The sequence below is a fragment of the Diadema antillarum genome, unplaced genomic scaffold (genome assembly GCF_040938485.1).
Source record: "Diadema antillarum isolate AM-2024a unplaced genomic scaffold, OU_Dant_1.0 seq00000791_RagTag, whole genome shotgun sequence".
In the NCBI taxonomy this organism is placed as follows: Eukaryota; Metazoa; Echinodermata; class Echinoidea; order Diadematoida; family Diadematidae; genus Diadema; species Diadema antillarum.
Window position 1 is genome coordinate 494,243 of NW_027271678.1, and position 17,675 is coordinate 511,917.

The following is a 17,675-nucleotide window of genomic DNA, read 5'->3' on the forward strand; positions in this document are numbered from 1 at the left end:
AAGTTGATGCGTGAATTAGTCTAGACGTCTATATTCTGTCAAACTAAACAAAAGGAATGTTCCACTGGCACTGCAATGCTAGTTGTATTTTGTAACTTCCACGTTCGGAGATAGCTCATATGTGCACGTCATGGCCTGGGTACTTATAGACTAGCCCGACCAGATCCGCTGTTAATACGCTGTGCGGTCACGTAAAGCAACTGGGCTGTGTATAGTTCGGGTACAAATGACCTTTCATTTTTCCCAGTTGCCAGCAAAGAGACATAATTCATCAGCTTGCTCAACATGGTATACAAATAATGAATGTTTATGAGTGCAATGGACAGAATATTTCCTGAGGTGAAAGATGAAAATATGATCCATTCAACGAGGTGCACCCGAGTTCAATACTAATAGATCAAACATTTCATCTTTCACTTTCATTTTGTCCATTGCAGGAATGAAAAACTTTTATTATTTGTTTTTTGAATTATACAACGCCTATAGATCCTTGTCATTTGATGTTTTATTGATTTAGAAGCAATTAAGAGAGAATCTGAGATCACGTTGAGTGCTTAGGCCTACTGAGCACTTTACACTAGAGCGCTTTCGCATACACACTGCAAACACACAAACGTTTAACATGCGCAGTGTGCCGGGATCTCAGTGAGCGTGCAATGGATCAAGTCCTATGAATCCAAAATTGCACAGCAAACGGAGCCGCAATTGCATGGATGATGACGTCATAGTGAAATGGGCCGAATGATCAATGTCAAACAACTAATCAAATGGCAAGGATCTCTTCAGGCGTTATATAATGATTTATATGGAACTCATATTCAAGCAAAGAATAAACCCGTGGCCGTGCAGATCAGGGGGGCATTTCATGAAGCGTAATTTAGTCGGATATTTTTTTTTAACTGACAAACTGTTACAAGCTACTGAAATCCTTGCATCGCCTGATTAAATTGGCTGAGAGCAAATTTGTCCGACAACTTTGTCGGACAAAATGCTTCATGAAATGCCCCCCAGGTGACCAGAACGCATGGTTCGTCAATGAACACTTTAGAAAGCATTCATTTCATTGTGTTTTTTCACTCGTTTTTTGAATGGATCAGCAAACTTTTTCTGTTAAGATTTAATATTCATTTATTGCGGAATACCAGGCTTACTGTCAAGTGGATGTAGGATTCAAGGAACCTACTGACAACCAACCACCATTCATTTAAGAAGGATTACATGAATAATCATTACATCGCAGATGCTTCTCTCCGTACAAATGACCTTTTTCTGCTCTTGCGCAAACTGGAACCCTAGAACTGGCTTACAGCGTACAGGAGCTGCTTTCCTGCCATCTCGGTCCCTCCAAGTATGGGCAATTATGCACCCACCGCACTGCACTGAAGTCTGTGCTGTGCGGTGTTCGCTTGTTGTGCAGTACACTGTTAGTAGATCCATTTAGCCTTTCCGTCTTCGGGAATTCCCTTAAAGTTGGAGAGTAGTTGCATGCATGCTTCTGTTGCAATTTCCAAACACATGCTATTGATGTTGCAGTAAGTGTTTGGCTACTGTAGAAATATGTGCTCTATATTATCGTCCGTACGTCAACATATCACTTCGTTCTTTGAGAGTTTGTTTGGCCTAATTAAATTTCTCTAGCCTAGAACTCTACTGTAGTTCATTCAGGAAGGCCTTTACTGGGATATTAAGGGGGGGGGGGGGGGGGGAAGAGTTGTGGGTGCAATATTGTGCACAAAAAAAGTACATTGTTGGTGTATGGATGTTTGTTTTTGTTATATTTTTCATTTTGTACCTGTAGACCAGTTTGAGAGGTGTGAGGTACCGGTACATGTTTAGCGCACCTAAGACTGAAATTAATTGTTTTGTGAAAAGATTGGAAAATCTAAAATTTCAAGAATTGACTTTCTCATTCTTTTCTTGTTTGTTTGTTTGTTTGTTTGTTTGTTTGTTTTTGTGAACAGAACTTTTGCTGATACAGAACGAAACAGGTGGAATTTATCCCAGTCAGAGATCCATCATGAGTGTCCCAGGGTAAGATATGATGTTCTGTATTAACCCGTTGAGGACGGATTGATTTTGCTACAACATGCATTTCCCATAGACACTTGCCCAAGTATACTCGTGACTTGTCCTCAATGTGTTAATCCCCGTTAGATATGATATTCATAATGAAAATAATAGGGAATATATTCTGTGCCTTTGTTTGCATATAAAACAGCTTGGATGGAGAGTGTGTAAACTGCAGTCAATAAGCAACCTATTTCCTTCTCTATAGACGATTATGCTTGATTTATATATTCTATGTATTTTTTTTTTATCATTTGATATGTGTTATATTGTAACCTAAGATATCTTGTGTAAAACTCAAGAAAAGTTTTAATAGCAGCGATAGCTGTTGATTTTAACCTGTTGAGGATGGATTGATTTTGCTTCAGCATGCATTTCCCATGTAGACACTTGCCCGAGTATACTTGGGACTCATCTTCAGTGGGTTGATTTGCTTGTTTCTTCATCAGGAGCATGGATAATGCTGCTCTCAAGGCCATCGCCAAAAATCTGGAGACTGACGATCAGATCGATGAGCTTGCTTTTGCCCTGGGCATGACGTATGCTGACATTACAAGGTGTCACACCGCAAACCGACTATCTGGTGTTGTCACTACCAAAGGCACGTTGGAGCTGTTATGTGAGTGGAGAGCGGAAGTACCTCCTGAACAACAGCTCTCCGTCATGAGACAAGCCCTGACGGATGCACGTCTGCTGCACTTAAAGGGCACCGTCTTTCGCCAAGGTAGGAATAAAACCGGCAGAAGTATCATTACTGATCATGTCCCTTTATATTTTCATGTAATTTTATGATTAGATAGTCACACTAATATAATATGGTACAGCTAGTGCACTCCTGTTATAACGAACAGGGTTATTGCAAAATTCCGGTTTACAACGAAGTAAAAATTCAGGCTGCAACATTATCCACACTATTTAGTTTTATTGTTTATTTGTTCGGTTATAATGAAATTTCGATATAACGAACGAAACTGAAGGATCCCGAAGACTTTGTTATAACACGAGGCCACTCACTGCATATTCAATATTTATGTACTTGTATTTTCATACAGGATTTGACACTAGCACTTAGTTGACTACCCCTCCAATTCAAATGTTATGACAGGCAGATAAAAAGTGGTAAATTTATGTTCTGAATTGAGCAAGTCGAATTTTGAACATAAATTAAAATGAGAGTGAAGTAAAAGTGAAAGTCTCAAGAAAAGCCAGACAATTATGTGGATAATTTGTTGGCATTAGAAAGTCATTCTGAAAGGCAAAGCTGAGAAAAACAACAACAAAAGCAATGTTACACTGCTACTGTATTTCACACAGTATATGCTGCCCACTCTTTTTCTTACCATTCTATATCATGTTTAGAAGACATGCTACTTACGTATGTAATCTGTGATGCATATTTATATATTGACAAAATGTGCATAATCCATGGACTATCAATATTTACAATATCCTTGTGAATGTGGTCAACACACACATGCACATAAGTAAAGTGGACTCCCAATATAACAAAGTCCTAGGGACCGGCAGTTTTCATTTGTTATATTGAAATTTTATTATAACCGAAGAAATACATAATAAAAAAGACATAGACAGGATGATGTTGGGCCATGAATTCTTATTTCATTTAAACCAGCACTTCGTTAGTGCTCATTATAACGGGAGTGGACTGTCTATATAGATATTATATGTAACCATGCATTACAAAACAAACAAAAAGTTGCACCCCTTGATTTTACAGGAGGACTCAAAACAGATGAAATGGGTCATCTTAGTCAATCTTGAGTTTTTCATATTTTCTATAGAGCTTTCTTCTACATTATTCTTTAGTTTGGGATCATAACACGAATGGGAAAGTGTGCTTTTCTGTAGTTTTTCTACAACCCTTTTTTGGAGAGAATAGTAGAATGATCAGGTACAGTTGCATTTCTTGAAATCCTTTATACACTCTTCATGCACTTTCAAGTCTAATAACTTTTGAAAAGATAATGGTACTGCTTTGAAAGTTGGCATTGATTATAAACAGAATGTGTTGATAGAATAATATGCTCAATTTCAGCTTAATCTGATAATCCCTTCTTTGTTGTTGCTCCGGTGGTTTACATCCTCTGTTTTGTCCCTTTCATCGCCCAGATAGCACGGCTTGGTGAAAGATGCTTGAATAAACCCTGTACTTATGAGCCTCTTTTCTCAGTTCACACGTTTCCAGAGTGTGCTTTCTTTCCGGTATTTACTAGTAGGTAGGTTAGAGGAGTCCATTTGAATTGAGTATCATTTTAAAGCGTAGAGTCTGCTCTTTCAGAATCTTTTCTTAACTAAAAATCCATGTCTGGTGACTTTTAGTTGGTTTTGTGATGCAGGGTCACATTTGTTGTCCCTTTCATTATTAGCTGAACAACGATTGCAGAAGCAGCAGCAAATACACAGTCTAGACCATCAGTCACAAAATTCTAATTGCCAGACTTCTGAGAGCAGATCAAACAACTCCCCCTCATCGGAAATGATTGATCTGGAGACACATTTTCTTGATTTGGGTAAGCTTATTTTATCATTAAATATCTTAATCTATAACACTACTCACCTGGGTCATAGGTGACCACATCACAGGCTGGGTAAAACGCTTAGGTCCGTTCTGAACAAGTTGAGAGCGTATTGAAAAGTGCTCACACACATGCTGTCCCAATATCCAGCTAAACAGTTTAACCCTTCCTTCCGCAATTTTCTGAGTGCTTTTAATGCCCCAAAACGAGATTCTTTTTGCCCATCGACAGAGAATGGACAGGTTAGTAGTCCACCTGTGCGAAAGTCTTAATCTCCATCCTCATCTGTATATCAGTTGCTCCCATGGGAACTTGGCATACCAGGTTCCCGTAAGGAACGGGTTAATATCATAAGACTCTCAGCCCTTTAAACCCATTGAAGATGGACTGATTTTGCTACAACATGCATTTCCCGTAGACACCTACCCAAGTATACTCGGAACTCATCTTCAACAGGTGAACTTGGTGCATAAACAAGCTATATCAAATGATTAATATTGTGGGAATATACTTTTTAGAAGAAAAAGAACAGGAGAAACACATTTAAGTGACAAATGAATATGATTATATATTCATATATAAACTAAAGAAGAAATTAAAATGGAAATGGAATATTCATATTTCTCGCTGAATGTCTGTGATATTAACAGGAATACGGGAATCACTGTCACAACCAATTCAAGTCTCTGATGATGCAGCCTTGGTAGAACTGACAGCAGAGACAGTACCAAGACCATCTCAGGCACCGACTCATGACCAAGTGTTGCGAGGTACAGTACAGGGTCCACAATCAAACGTGGTTTCTGGATCTGCTGGGATGCCATGCCGTGACCCATTGCCTGTAGACCCCCTTGAGGCACCAAGAATCAACCAGGCACCACTGGAGTCCATTGAGGTATCAAGAAGAGACCCTGCACCACCGGAGTCCAGTGAAACACCAATAACCACCGAGGCACCGTTAGAGCTCAATGTTTCACCAATGACCAATTGTGCACCACCAGAGTTCGATGAGGGACCGCTAACCAACCCCGCACCGCTGGAGTCCAACGAAGCACCAAGTACCAATCCTTCACCAGTGGAATCCAATGATGTACCAAGAACCAACAAGGCACCACTAGAGGTTAATGGAGCACCGAGATTCAACCCTGCACCTCTGGGGTCCAACGAAGCACCAAGTACCAATCCTTCACCAGTGGAATCCAACGAGGTACCAAGTAGCAATGAGGGACCACTGGAGCTTAATGGAGCACCGAGATTTCACCCTGCTCCACTGGGGTCCAATGAGACACCAAGAACTGACCACGCACCACTGGTGGTCATTGAGGAACCAGGAACCAACTTGGCAACACCAGGTCTGTATTCAAAGTGCAGATCTCTCCATCTTTTTTTTAGAAATATCGTATTGTGGTAAAATTTGATTTAGAATTCACCAAATAAAGGAGCTACATGTTGTATTACCCAAATTTCCTTATTTATTTTTGTCAAGCCCACCAGAGGTGTGGGGAGACTAAGGAATCGCCTGCGGCATCTGTCCGTCCGTCGTCCGTCTGTCCGTCCGTCCGTCGTCTGTCCGTAACTCTACAAAAACTTGAATAACTCTCTACTAAGGATTTCAATTTCAATCAAACGTGGGGGGAAGAGTGGTTATACAATGTTACACATCTTACCAAACATGAAGGGCACCTCAAGGTCAAAGGTCACAGGCAGAGGTCAATGAACTTTAGGGCCCAATTTTAAGTTTTTAGGGCGCGTTTCGTTTATGGCTCGTAACTTTTGATGTATCTGTCTGTTTGTGACCAAACTTAGATGGTAGATGTCCCTTGGGAAGTTGAAGGTTACCACAATGTCAAAGGTCACAGACAGGGGTCAACAAACTTTTAGTGCCCAATGTTAAGTTTTTATGGCGCGTTTTGATTATGGCTCATAACTTTTGATCCCTTTGTCTGCTTGTGACCAAACTTAAATGGTAGATGTCGTTTGGGGAGATGAAGGTCATCACAAGGTCAAAGGTCACATACAGGGGTCAACGAACTTTTAGGGCCCAATGTTAAGTTTTTATGGCGTGCTTTGATTTTGGCTCATAACTTTTAATCCCTTTGTCCGTTTGTGACCAATCTTGGATGGTAGATGTCCCTTGGGGAGGTGAAGGTCATCACAAGGTCAAAGGTCACATACAGGGGTCAACAAACTTTTAGGGCCCAATGTTAAGTTTTTATGGCGCGTTTTGATTATGGCTCATAACTTTTGATCCCTTTGTCCGTTTGTGACCAAACTTGGATGGTAGATGTCCCTTGGGGAGGTGAAGGTCATCACAAGGTCAAAGGTCACATACAGGGGTCAACAAACTTTAACCCGTTGAGGACGGACTGATTTTGCTACAACACGCATTTCCCATAGACACCTGCCCGAGTATACTCGGGACTCGTCCTCAACGGGTTAAGGGCCCGATGTTAAGTTTTTAGGGCGCGTTTCGATTGTGGCTCATAACTTTTGATCCCTACGTCCGTTTGTGACCAAACTTGGACGGTAGATGTCCCTTGGGGAATTAAAGCTCATGACAAGGTCAAAGGTCACAGAAAGGGGTCAACAAATTTTTAGGGCCCATTGTTAAGTTTTTATGGCGTGTTTCGATTATGGCTCAGAACTTTTGATCCCTATGTCCGTTTGTGACCAAACTTGGATGGTAAATGTCCCTTGGGGAGTTGAAGGTCACCACAAGGTCTAAGGTCATAGGCAGGTCAATGAACTTCTGGGAGTTAGAAAAATATTAATTTCTTGTACGCGAATGGGCGAGACACAATTCGGCACTTGCCTTGTTTTCATTTTTTGTTTGCTTTTTATATTGCTCAAGTGTGTCCGTGTGTGTTTTTTTTTATGTTCAATCTCAGATTGGATTTCCATTGACTTAAGTTTAATTAATGTTAAGGATGGTTTAAAGTTCCTGACATCATAGAAAAATGTGGATCATTTTTTTTTTTTATGTTTTTCCCTCCCTTGTCAGAAGAGGAGAGAGAAGCAGAATTCCAAGAATGCCAGTTCCAGTCTCCCAGCATCGATGCCGACCAAGAAACAATAACATATCCGACAGGAGTGTCTGCAAGCTCTCCGGAAGCCTTCACACCCCTCAACAGCATCAATACGCCAGGTTTGTACTCTGCTCTCAATTTCATAGCAATCAAAAACTCTTGAGATTCCAAAACAGGTGTGCCTAATAATGTCTTACCGAGGGATGATACACTTTTGGTTGAGATGGGGCTTGATGTTTCCAACATTTTTTGACAATGATGTTTTGAGATAATAGGACAACTCAAGTGAAATGTGAAAGAGCATATAATTCTCAGAGAAATTCAAATTTTATTTGATCAAGATTTCTTTAAGAATGGCTGAGATATCCAAAACATTCCTAGTAAAAGTTGGGACCCACCTGTTTATTATGATCACCTTGTTTCACTTTTTTTGGGGGTATCTCAGCCGTTTCAAAACCGATTTTCATAAAATAAATTTTGAATTCCAATTACAATGTAGAATAGTATGCCTTTTGAAGTGGTTTCTGTAAAGTATATATATTGTAAAAATTTAAAAGCTGAATTCTCACCTCAACCAATACTGTTTAGGGCTGAAAGGCGCAATCAGGGTCATCTGTCACATCAACTTCTTGTTATCATGCTTATTAAACCCTAAAAAGGCCGGGGGAGGGTTGAATCAACCCCCCCTCTACATTTTTTGTGACTACGCCGCACGAAATTTTTTGACTGCGCCGTTCGCTGACTTTTTACTTTCAAGTCTCGCGCATCTTTTGACACCATTTTTGCAAAAATTGTGGATACCGTTACGACGCTGCACGACCTTTTATACATGCCTGTCAGACCGAAAATGGCTCAAAAACATGAATTTGTGTGTAAAGTCTATGCAAATGGAGTTTTCTCTTCTTATTCATAAAGATATGATTATTTTCACTTTTATAGACTGAAAGTAATTAATTCTAGAATAATTATGCTTGAAATAGGTTCTGTCATAAATTTTGTGAAAAACAAATGAGTATATGAATACAAGAACGACCCAAGTCCATGGAAGACCATTTCGAGTAAACTAAAAAAAACTTCATATCTTTTTTGTTTGTCCAATAATATTCTATTTAACTGTGATGGGAAGGCAACATTGTATATACAAATTAGAACATATATTATTATGACAATTAACATTAACATTAATTGTGGAGAGGCCGTTTTATGTGATGGACTTTGGTCGTTCTTTGATTCATATGGACTTGGATCGTTCTTTGATTCATATACATGATATTCTGCTATAGAGATGAGAGAAGGACGAGAGAGGGCGCTATAATATGAATGTAAGAATGACCCAAGTCCTTCATTCTTACATTCATATAAGATTTAACTCATTTATTTCAGGCACTTTCGGGGGTAATTAGGATTTATCATTTATACACAAGATGAGTCCATGCATAAGCTACAATTTCCCATGTCAAACTGAATTTGGCCAAAAATTGGACTTGGGTCGTTCTTATATTCATATACTCAAATGACAAAACAAAAGATCGAAAAATCAAAGAAATACATAAAAATTTCATAAAACAATAAAATGTATAAGAAATTGATTTTGATACCAGATATTTCTTTTCAAGTTCATTGTTAGGAATGCTACAAAGAATGTTATCACCAAAAATTAGGATTCTAGGAGCTTTAATTTCTGATGTAGAGCAAAAAGTATGATTTTATGCATATATTAGCATAATTAATCATTATGACGGAAATTTCCATTTCTTTTTGTCTAATTTGGTAGATTACGCCACAGGTAATGTATCTGCTAATTTTCATGGCGATTGCACGAGTGACAGCCAAGATCTCAAGGGGGGGGGGGGGGGGGGGTTGAATCAACCCCTCCCTGGCCACAGAACACCCAAAAAAGCCTGGCCTGGTTAGGGTTAAACTTAACCTGTTCCTTCCGCAATTCTCTGAGTGCCTTCAATGCCCCCAAACGAGACTCTTTTTGCCCGTCGACAGAGAGGCAGACAGGTTGGTAATCCACCTGTGTGAGGGCAGTCAAGCGGTACATTGTATCCCCATTTCTATGGTCAACTAAACGTGCCAGTGAACAATGGAAATATCGATCGGGTGCGAGGTATGAATGAATAGAGCGTGTGCTGATGAGCTCACAGAATCTTTTGTTCTACACAAAACCAGGCACCTGAATGAGGTGACTGGGGTCAGCGAACCAAGATATCTAAGTGATCTCAGCCTTGATCGCTATGTACATGTTCGTACGAGTTTACAGCAGAACAAGCGCAAAACTAAATTAGGAAAAAGGTGCATAATACTGTGAAATATGCATTTTTCAAACAGAAGGAGAACAAATGCTGATAGAATAAACTCTGATCTTTTATTCGAACCCACTTTTCTGGGCATTTTAACACAAAGAAACATGAATTTAGGCCACTGAAGCACGCACCCTTGTCTTCATTTTGGGAACCTGGTAAACCAGGTTCCCGTATATCAGTTGCTCCCACGGGAACCTGGTATACCAGGTTCCCGTAAGGAACAGGTTAAAAACAAAACTGTAAAATGAATGTCTTCATACCTGGCCCCCCTGTGTGATACAGGGTACATAGGTGATTAGAGTTTGGGGCAAAATCTCTCAAATGCAAAGATTACAGATAACATAACATATGTGGTAACATGTAGAAAAATCCAGTGGATTTATGATGTAGACATTTGTATCTGTGTAATGTCAATGGTCAAGGTTTTTAAAAGGGATGGTACAGTTTTGTTTGAGATGGGGATTCAGATTTTAACTTTTTGTGAGATTTTTTTGTGAGAATTAGTAACCAGTCATAGGAAACATTACGAGAATACAAAAACAAAGTAAAACAAAGTGGTCCTAGTAAGATGTGGGACCCACCTTTTATTAGGACTACTTTTATTTTCACTTTGTACGAGAATAGCTCAGCAATTTCAAAAATGATTTTCATCAAATAAACATTTAATTCCTCGTAGAATTGTATGTTCTTATCCCGTTGGGATGAACTGGTATTGCTGTAACTTGCATTTTCCATAGACACCAGCCCATGCAGTACTTGGGACTATAGTCTTCAGCGGGTTGATATTTCCCATAAAATGGGTAGCAACTATCACTCAAAATAAAAAATGAAATCCAAGTTCCCGTACAAACCAAGACTATATCAGGTCAATGTATGATTTTATTGAATCATTTTTTTGTCAATACTTCTGCCAGGAATGTCCAGTAATGCCCAAGTTAAAGATGGAGGGAATAGTAAACAATCAATGTTTTAACAGAAACTTTTGATGACATGACACACATATAGTCTTTTGCATTAGACTTCATATCTCAATAGAAATGAAGTATTTCCGAAATCTTGCGAGAGTTGACACAAGGTTGGTATAAAGTTTGTAATTTTTTTCAGCTGTGCTAAAAACGAAGAAGAAGAAAAAAAAAAGAAGAAATGAACTAGCTGTACCGCTATACAACTGTAGATTTTGTGGTGTGGTCACACATTACAGCCTTGCTTATAGGATTGTCTGTTTTCATGGCAACACTGCATTTTGATAAAGGTAGACATGAACATGCTGGTAATTTTTTATCTCACTGATAAGTGACCCTTTCCATCTCCAATAGATACTACGGTCGTACCACTTAAAAGGGATCTCAGCAGGGCGGATGACGGCCAGGGTGTACCATGTCCACAACACTATCGAACTACACCTCCTCCTTCATCAGTAAACATAACTAATAACTACCAGTTGGTGCTTAATGCATATTCATATGGCACAAGTCCAGATAATCTGTTCACACCAATGCCCCCGCCGGTTGTGCCACATGGGCTGCAAAAAAAGCTCAGCGTCAAACTCAACCAGGAAAGCTTACTTGGGCAAGACTGGACCAGTCTCGCCGAAAAACTTGGCCTGGAAAGCTGCATCGAGGCTCTGAAGGGGAGGCAGGACCCAACGATGGATCTCTTTCAGGCTGCTCACCAGAATGGAAAGATAGAGAGCCTCAAAGAATTGGCGAAACTCTTGGAGGAGATGGAGCGGCAGGACTGTGTAGATATCATCCAAAATTATCCTCAAAACCTTAAACCTTGATCTTTACTGGTGTCTGCATTTCTACCCTGTGGTGTCATTCAAACGCCTAAAAAGAATGTAGCTATCCAATTGGTCATTTGCCCATCACGCGACATTCAGTTAAAAGTGCCATCGCGCACTGTGGCTGTGAGTCGTGCAATTTTGTTTGAGCAAAAATGAATAGTTCATGGCTGACGTCACCCATTTCCATTGACTCCAGTGTTAAACTCACAATCAACACAGAGTTTTTGTTCCATTGCATGGCTCTGATGTCACAATAAACAAACATTTGTTGTATGTGCTCAACAATTACAAGTGCGCTCAAAAGCGGATACTTTTGTCATTCGTAGCTTCAACTGATTGGTTTTGTGTACATATGTACACGTAGCAGACTGTGACTGCAGCCACTCATTTGCCTTCCGCAGAAAATCATTGTCATTTCTGTGCCAAAGTCAAGAATCTATGCAGACCATATCTGTTGATGTTTGAGGGTTGTTTATACACAAATATGCGCACTATTCAATGCGCGGCTTCGCCTTGTTGAATAGAGCGCCTCTATCTTTCACCTCGTGAGAAATCTTGCACCATCGCACTCGTGATCATTCACTATTCGTATGTTATTGACTGGTGGAATTACTGTTAAAGTAATATTTTCGCGTGAGTAATTAAATGTGCATGGCCGGGTAGGATGGATTCCTTGTGTTTTTAATTCTGCGGAATTGGGACATTAACTACTGGAACATATGGCATGCAAATATATTTATTTTCGCATTAGCGTCTGGTTGTGAGAAATGCTCGAAAATTTCCAAACCGCGAACATTTCCACTTTTTCAGTACCTGGCGGGATGAAATGGGGTGCAAGCCTAGCGACCATGAGCACAAATCATATCTCCTTCACTATACTCCGCCCAGTGCCCTGCCCTGAGTTCCATGCGGTTGCCTTTAATGTGTGCAAACACTTCACTTTTCATCAGCATTCTGATACGAAATTCAAACAATGGATTCTAAATCACAAATTCCAACAAAATAGAAAGAAAGAAGAAAACATGAAAAAAAAAATGATATACTCGTACATGTAGTTTCCTATAATATTAGAGAACAAATGTATCAGTATGAATTATATTACTACTAGTAGGTAGTTGGTAGGTGTGTTAATTTTTCATGTGCTTGAGTTTTGATCGACACAGAAAACCTGATAGCATTGTAGACACTAGCCAAAGTTTCTAGCATAGAAAGGGTAAAACCGTCAGTCCCACAATAGGCACTGAAATGCTTCCACCGCGATGTGTAATAAAATACACACAAGTCATCTCTGTGTCTGAGTATCTTTTACCGCTGTATGATCCAGAGTTACACTGTATCAGAGACTCCAACCCCAGGCACCTTCTGATCTGGAGATTCTCCCGCCCGAAACCCCTAGCAAACGGGAGACTTCAAGTTGATGTGTGCGAAGCGCGAAGTTCCTAGGGTTCTAGATTTTCTTTGGTGCTATCTAAGGCTTATTTTTTCAACATCTGATAGCAATAAGTAAGAAATCCTTTCCACCGGGAGACACAGGGCCAGGCGGGAGAAGTCAAATCTCAAGCGAGAGAACGGGAGATTTTGCAAAAATGGGCTTTCGGCGGGAGATCTCCCGTCGAAAACAGGAGAGTTGGAGTCTCTGCTGTATGCGAGGCTGCACACTGGCACTGGTCTGATGGTCCAGACCAGCAACAATCGCTGTCGGAAAAGTATATTATACTTTCAGGTATGGACCAGTTAAAAACATGGAAAACCTGGATACCTACTGGTTCAACAGGGTCAGGTTGGATTAGCAGGAAAAAAAAAATGGGTTAATATGTAGCTCTGGTGTATTTTACGGTTACACGTATATTTCTATTTGTTTCTGTGTGTTATATAAAGTATAACTGAACTGAAATTATAGATAATAGTTGCTGTTATGCAAATGTGAATATGGATTAAAATTTTTGTTTGCAAAGTGCTCTGTTAACCTATTTGAGGTTGAATTGTGCTGTGTGGAAACATTATGTGATTATGTTATCGTTGAATATTATTTTTATTATTATTATTATTATTAATATCAATATCATTATTATTATTATTATTATTATTATTATTATTATCATTATTATTACTGTTATCATCATTATATTATGGTAGTAGTGACTCTTTCTCCATGCACTAGTGTTTTTGCTTTTGTTTTTTATTGTCTTAACTCCAAGGACTAAGACTCCTCAATACAAGCTAAGATTAGTTGAACCCTTACCACGCTGTAGTGACCAATAGGTACCATACAGCCTGTAAGTCCACCAGTTTGCTGTTTTATATGCGGATATTGGTCAGGAATATTGGGAATGGGATGTGCAATTTCTTATTTCATATCTCCATTGTTTTATATTCACTTTTGATAAAGGTCAAGTTTGTTTCTTTTGTTGTTGTTTTTTTTTAAACCGATAAACCGATTGACGGTGAAGTGAATCACAATTTGTTTTCCTTTTTTCAGATGTAGCTTTTTTTTCTTCCCATGAATACCACAGTATTATCTGGGGAGAGGTTTACCTGACTTGAATTTGCAGTCTTGTAGGGCATGTTACAATATATGCAAGTGCAAAATTCAGTGGCATTCTAAGGACAAGCAATAGCTTCAAAAAAAAACATTTTTGAAGGTTCAGATTAGGAAAGGTGTGCACTGTGTAGAGACAAACAGTACTAAGAGTCTGGTTTATATTCTATTTATTCCTGCATTTGCATTTAAAAATGTAATTTAATCATAGAATTGATGGCATTAAATACTTAAAGGGTGTGTACAGTTCTGGTCGAGGTGAGGATTTAGCTTTTAACGTTTTGCAAGATATTCAGAAACCACTCTATGAGATGTCAAAGAGCATGCAATTCTAAGGGGTATCAAAAGTTTATTAATTGATGAAAATCGGTTTTGAAATGGCTGAGATATCCAAAAACAAGGTGAAACAAATAGATCCTAATAAAGTTGTGGCCTGTCGCCTTTTATTATTATCACTTTTTTGGATATCTCAGCCATTTGAAAAACCAATTTTCATCAAATAACGTTGAATCCTTCTTAAAATTACATGCTCTTTCATATTTCATAAGAGGTTTCTCATTTTCTCACTTTAATAAGAATGTTCAAAACATGAATCCCCACCTCAACCAGTACTTTACAGTCCCTTTAACTCTCCCCCAGACTATGGTATTTTATGAATTTAATAAAATTTATGAATTTTGTAAATATCATAGATTTTCATGTTACAAGCAAAATTAAGGCAAAGAATAACCTTTGTAGGTGACAACGTTTGGTTGTTGAATTTCATTTTTTTTTCACTTTTCTTAAATATTTTGTTCCATAATGATATGTGCTTTCTTCTGTGACAGTATCTCTATAGACAGAGTTGGCAGAATCATCAAAGTCTTGATATGTTCGCAGTCAACCCTTGGAAATTAAGCACACCTTGAATTCACTTTACACAGTGTATGAAACTTGTTTTAATGTTACCCCTTAAAGTTAAAAACTTAAAGTCTCAATGTGTAATGCAAACTGGAAAACTCTGCAATTTGGCCCAAAACAAGAAATTTGATATTGGTATGAAAAAAAGAAAGAAAAGATACTGATGTCTGCCAATCTAAATTTTATATTCCTAGAAATGTTTTAAAATTTGAAACTCTTTCAATGAAACTCATTGTTCATCTTTTAATCTAAATTTTATATTCCTAGAAATGTTTTAAAATTTGAAACTCTTTCAATGAAACTCATTGTTCATCTTTTCACTGACCTGTGGTTCTGTTTGGCCAGCAGGTTTCATAAAACTGTGCTATTACAGTGTAATAAATGACTTACTTAAACTGTATCCTGAATGGCTTGTAGCCTTGAAAGCTGCTCTATCTATTTTTTAATCATTATTATTATTTTCTAAGTTTGTCTATCCGGTTTGTTTTTGTTGGCAATTGTCATGAAATTCGATAAATCATGTGATAATCATGTACAAGTGCTACTGGACAGCTGAAAATGTTAGAGTCTAAAATTGGCAATGTTGAGAGACCATGCTTTCAGAGCTACCAAGTCTCATGCATTCTGCATGAGACTCACAAATTCCGGGTCCGTCTCGTGATCTCACGCATGGTACCCATATTTCTCACGCATCTAAACATACACGTAGCTCAAAGGGTTGAAGTGATAGTTGCAATTGAATGTATATTTCCCTTTCGTCTTTCAAAATAAGTACAAAATGTAGTCACTGAAGTATGCACCAGATCGCACCATCAAGTGCTAAAAATTGAAAAAGCTCCATATCGCGAGAGGGGGGACTTCCCCCTCCCACACCCTCCCCCCGATTGGTCACTTCACTCCCTCACTTGGGTGTATGCGTGTGTGCCAAGATGCCCAGTCATGAAAGTCTCACTCATAAAATTATTTTGAACTTGGCATCTCTGTGTTTTGTGACTTGATCAGTCATTTGTGATGAAATCACAATGTTGTTGTTCAGATATTTATATGTCGTGCTAATCTGTGATACGCTGCATTGTGCCAATAGTCTGGATTCAAGTACAGGCTTCCTCACTGAAATGTCAGCACTCTTGTCAATTGTTTGATGTGTAAGTTTTAATGAATTTAGTTTTAATGGTTGATGGTAATAATCTGTAAGAATTTCTTGAATGTTCTTTCATTTATTTTGTGTATTTTGTGTATTTCTGCATGGTACAAAGTCAACAAACCACTACAGCAAACATACAATATTTGTTTATTATTTCTCATAACTACTTTGCCCATGAGCGATAATGCTATCACTGTGCAAGAAAAACATGTTCTGATTTTATATTTTACCAGACTTAAAATTGCATTAACCATTGTGCACATACATGTAGTGTGTGTATCATGAGTGGCATAGATATAGAGAATAGAAGTATTGTATAAAATACATAAAAATATATTTTTACTAATTTGTGTTAAAAAAAAGCTAAAAAAGTTATTAAAAACTTCACTACAATTAGTGAAAATAAATTGGTATATGACTCATGATTGTTGTATTTCACTTTCTGTTTTATGGAGACTAAAAACAAACAAATTATTTCATGACAATGGCCGTTCCATTGATGGGTTCATCAGGATCTATGTTTTATCGTGGCTCAGTGGGTAAGGCTGCATGCACCAAGACCTGAGGTCTCTGGTTCATGTCCCACTCACAGCAGAGACTTTGCCCCAGGGCTAACCACTTCACCCTAATTATTGCCTCATTTGTTTTTAATGGGGGACTGAAACCGAAATATATATCTATATGAATTGAGTGGATGCAGCAACACTAGTAGCAAAGAGCAATGAAAATATGATGAAAATCAGACAATCCGTTCAAAAGTTACAAATTGTTCAAAAATTTTGGTGTTACCATCACTGGATGGGAAGAGTACCAGGTTGTGATGTCACGTTTGGGAAGCAAAAAAAAAAAAAAAAAAAAAGGAAGAAAAAACAGAAAAAAGGAGAACATATTATGAGAAAGTTCAGCATATTTTCACTTTTTTCCACACTTTCTTTGATGTGTTCTACTAATTCCTGCATTCACTCAATCAACATTCTCTTGTTTATTTTTTTCTTTCAATGTACAGTATTGACACGGTTGTACCATGAAAATTATTGGCAAAGAAAAGTTACCACAAATGTGCAACTCATTGTCTATCAGTTTCCTCCACAATTTTCAGAAAATGATTTGAAAGTCTGGACTGATGGAGTTGATTCAAAAATGGACTCCATAAATGCCCTTTTTGTGTATGCATGTTTTCTGTGTGTGCATCCTGACCGCAGCTACATGTACATTGTAGTTGGTTACAAAATAGGGAGCTTTAGATTTTGATGCGTGGACATTTGAGACGACACTTGCGTGTGCTGGACGTCCTCCCCTCCCCTGTGTCGTGCTGAAAAATAGCTTTAGATTTCGCTGGGACACGACATATAAAAAATAAAATGGCG

General features: G+C 38.5%; 1 protein-coding gene across 1 annotated transcript in view; it reads left to right on the forward strand.

Annotated features, from left to right (window-relative positions):
• The first annotated feature begins 1,964 nt into the window (after positions 1–1,964).
• LOC139739229 (uncharacterized) overlaps positions 1,965–17,675 on the forward strand; it is a 65,241-nt gene continuing 49,530 nt past the window's right edge. Inside the window, exons 1-6 of the mRNA XM_071649846.1 lie at positions 1,965–2,031; positions 2,517–2,791; positions 4,455–4,598; positions 5,255–5,956; positions 7,606–7,749; positions 11,256–11,680. Of these exons, the coding sequence (XP_071505947.1) occupies positions 2,018–2,031; positions 2,517–2,791; positions 4,455–4,598; positions 5,255–5,956; positions 7,606–7,749; positions 11,256–11,680 (1,704 nt within the window). The 5' untranslated portion in view covers positions 1,965–2,017. The remainder of the gene's footprint in view (positions 2,032–2,516; positions 2,792–4,454; positions 4,599–5,254; positions 5,957–7,605; positions 7,750–11,255; positions 11,681–17,675) is intronic.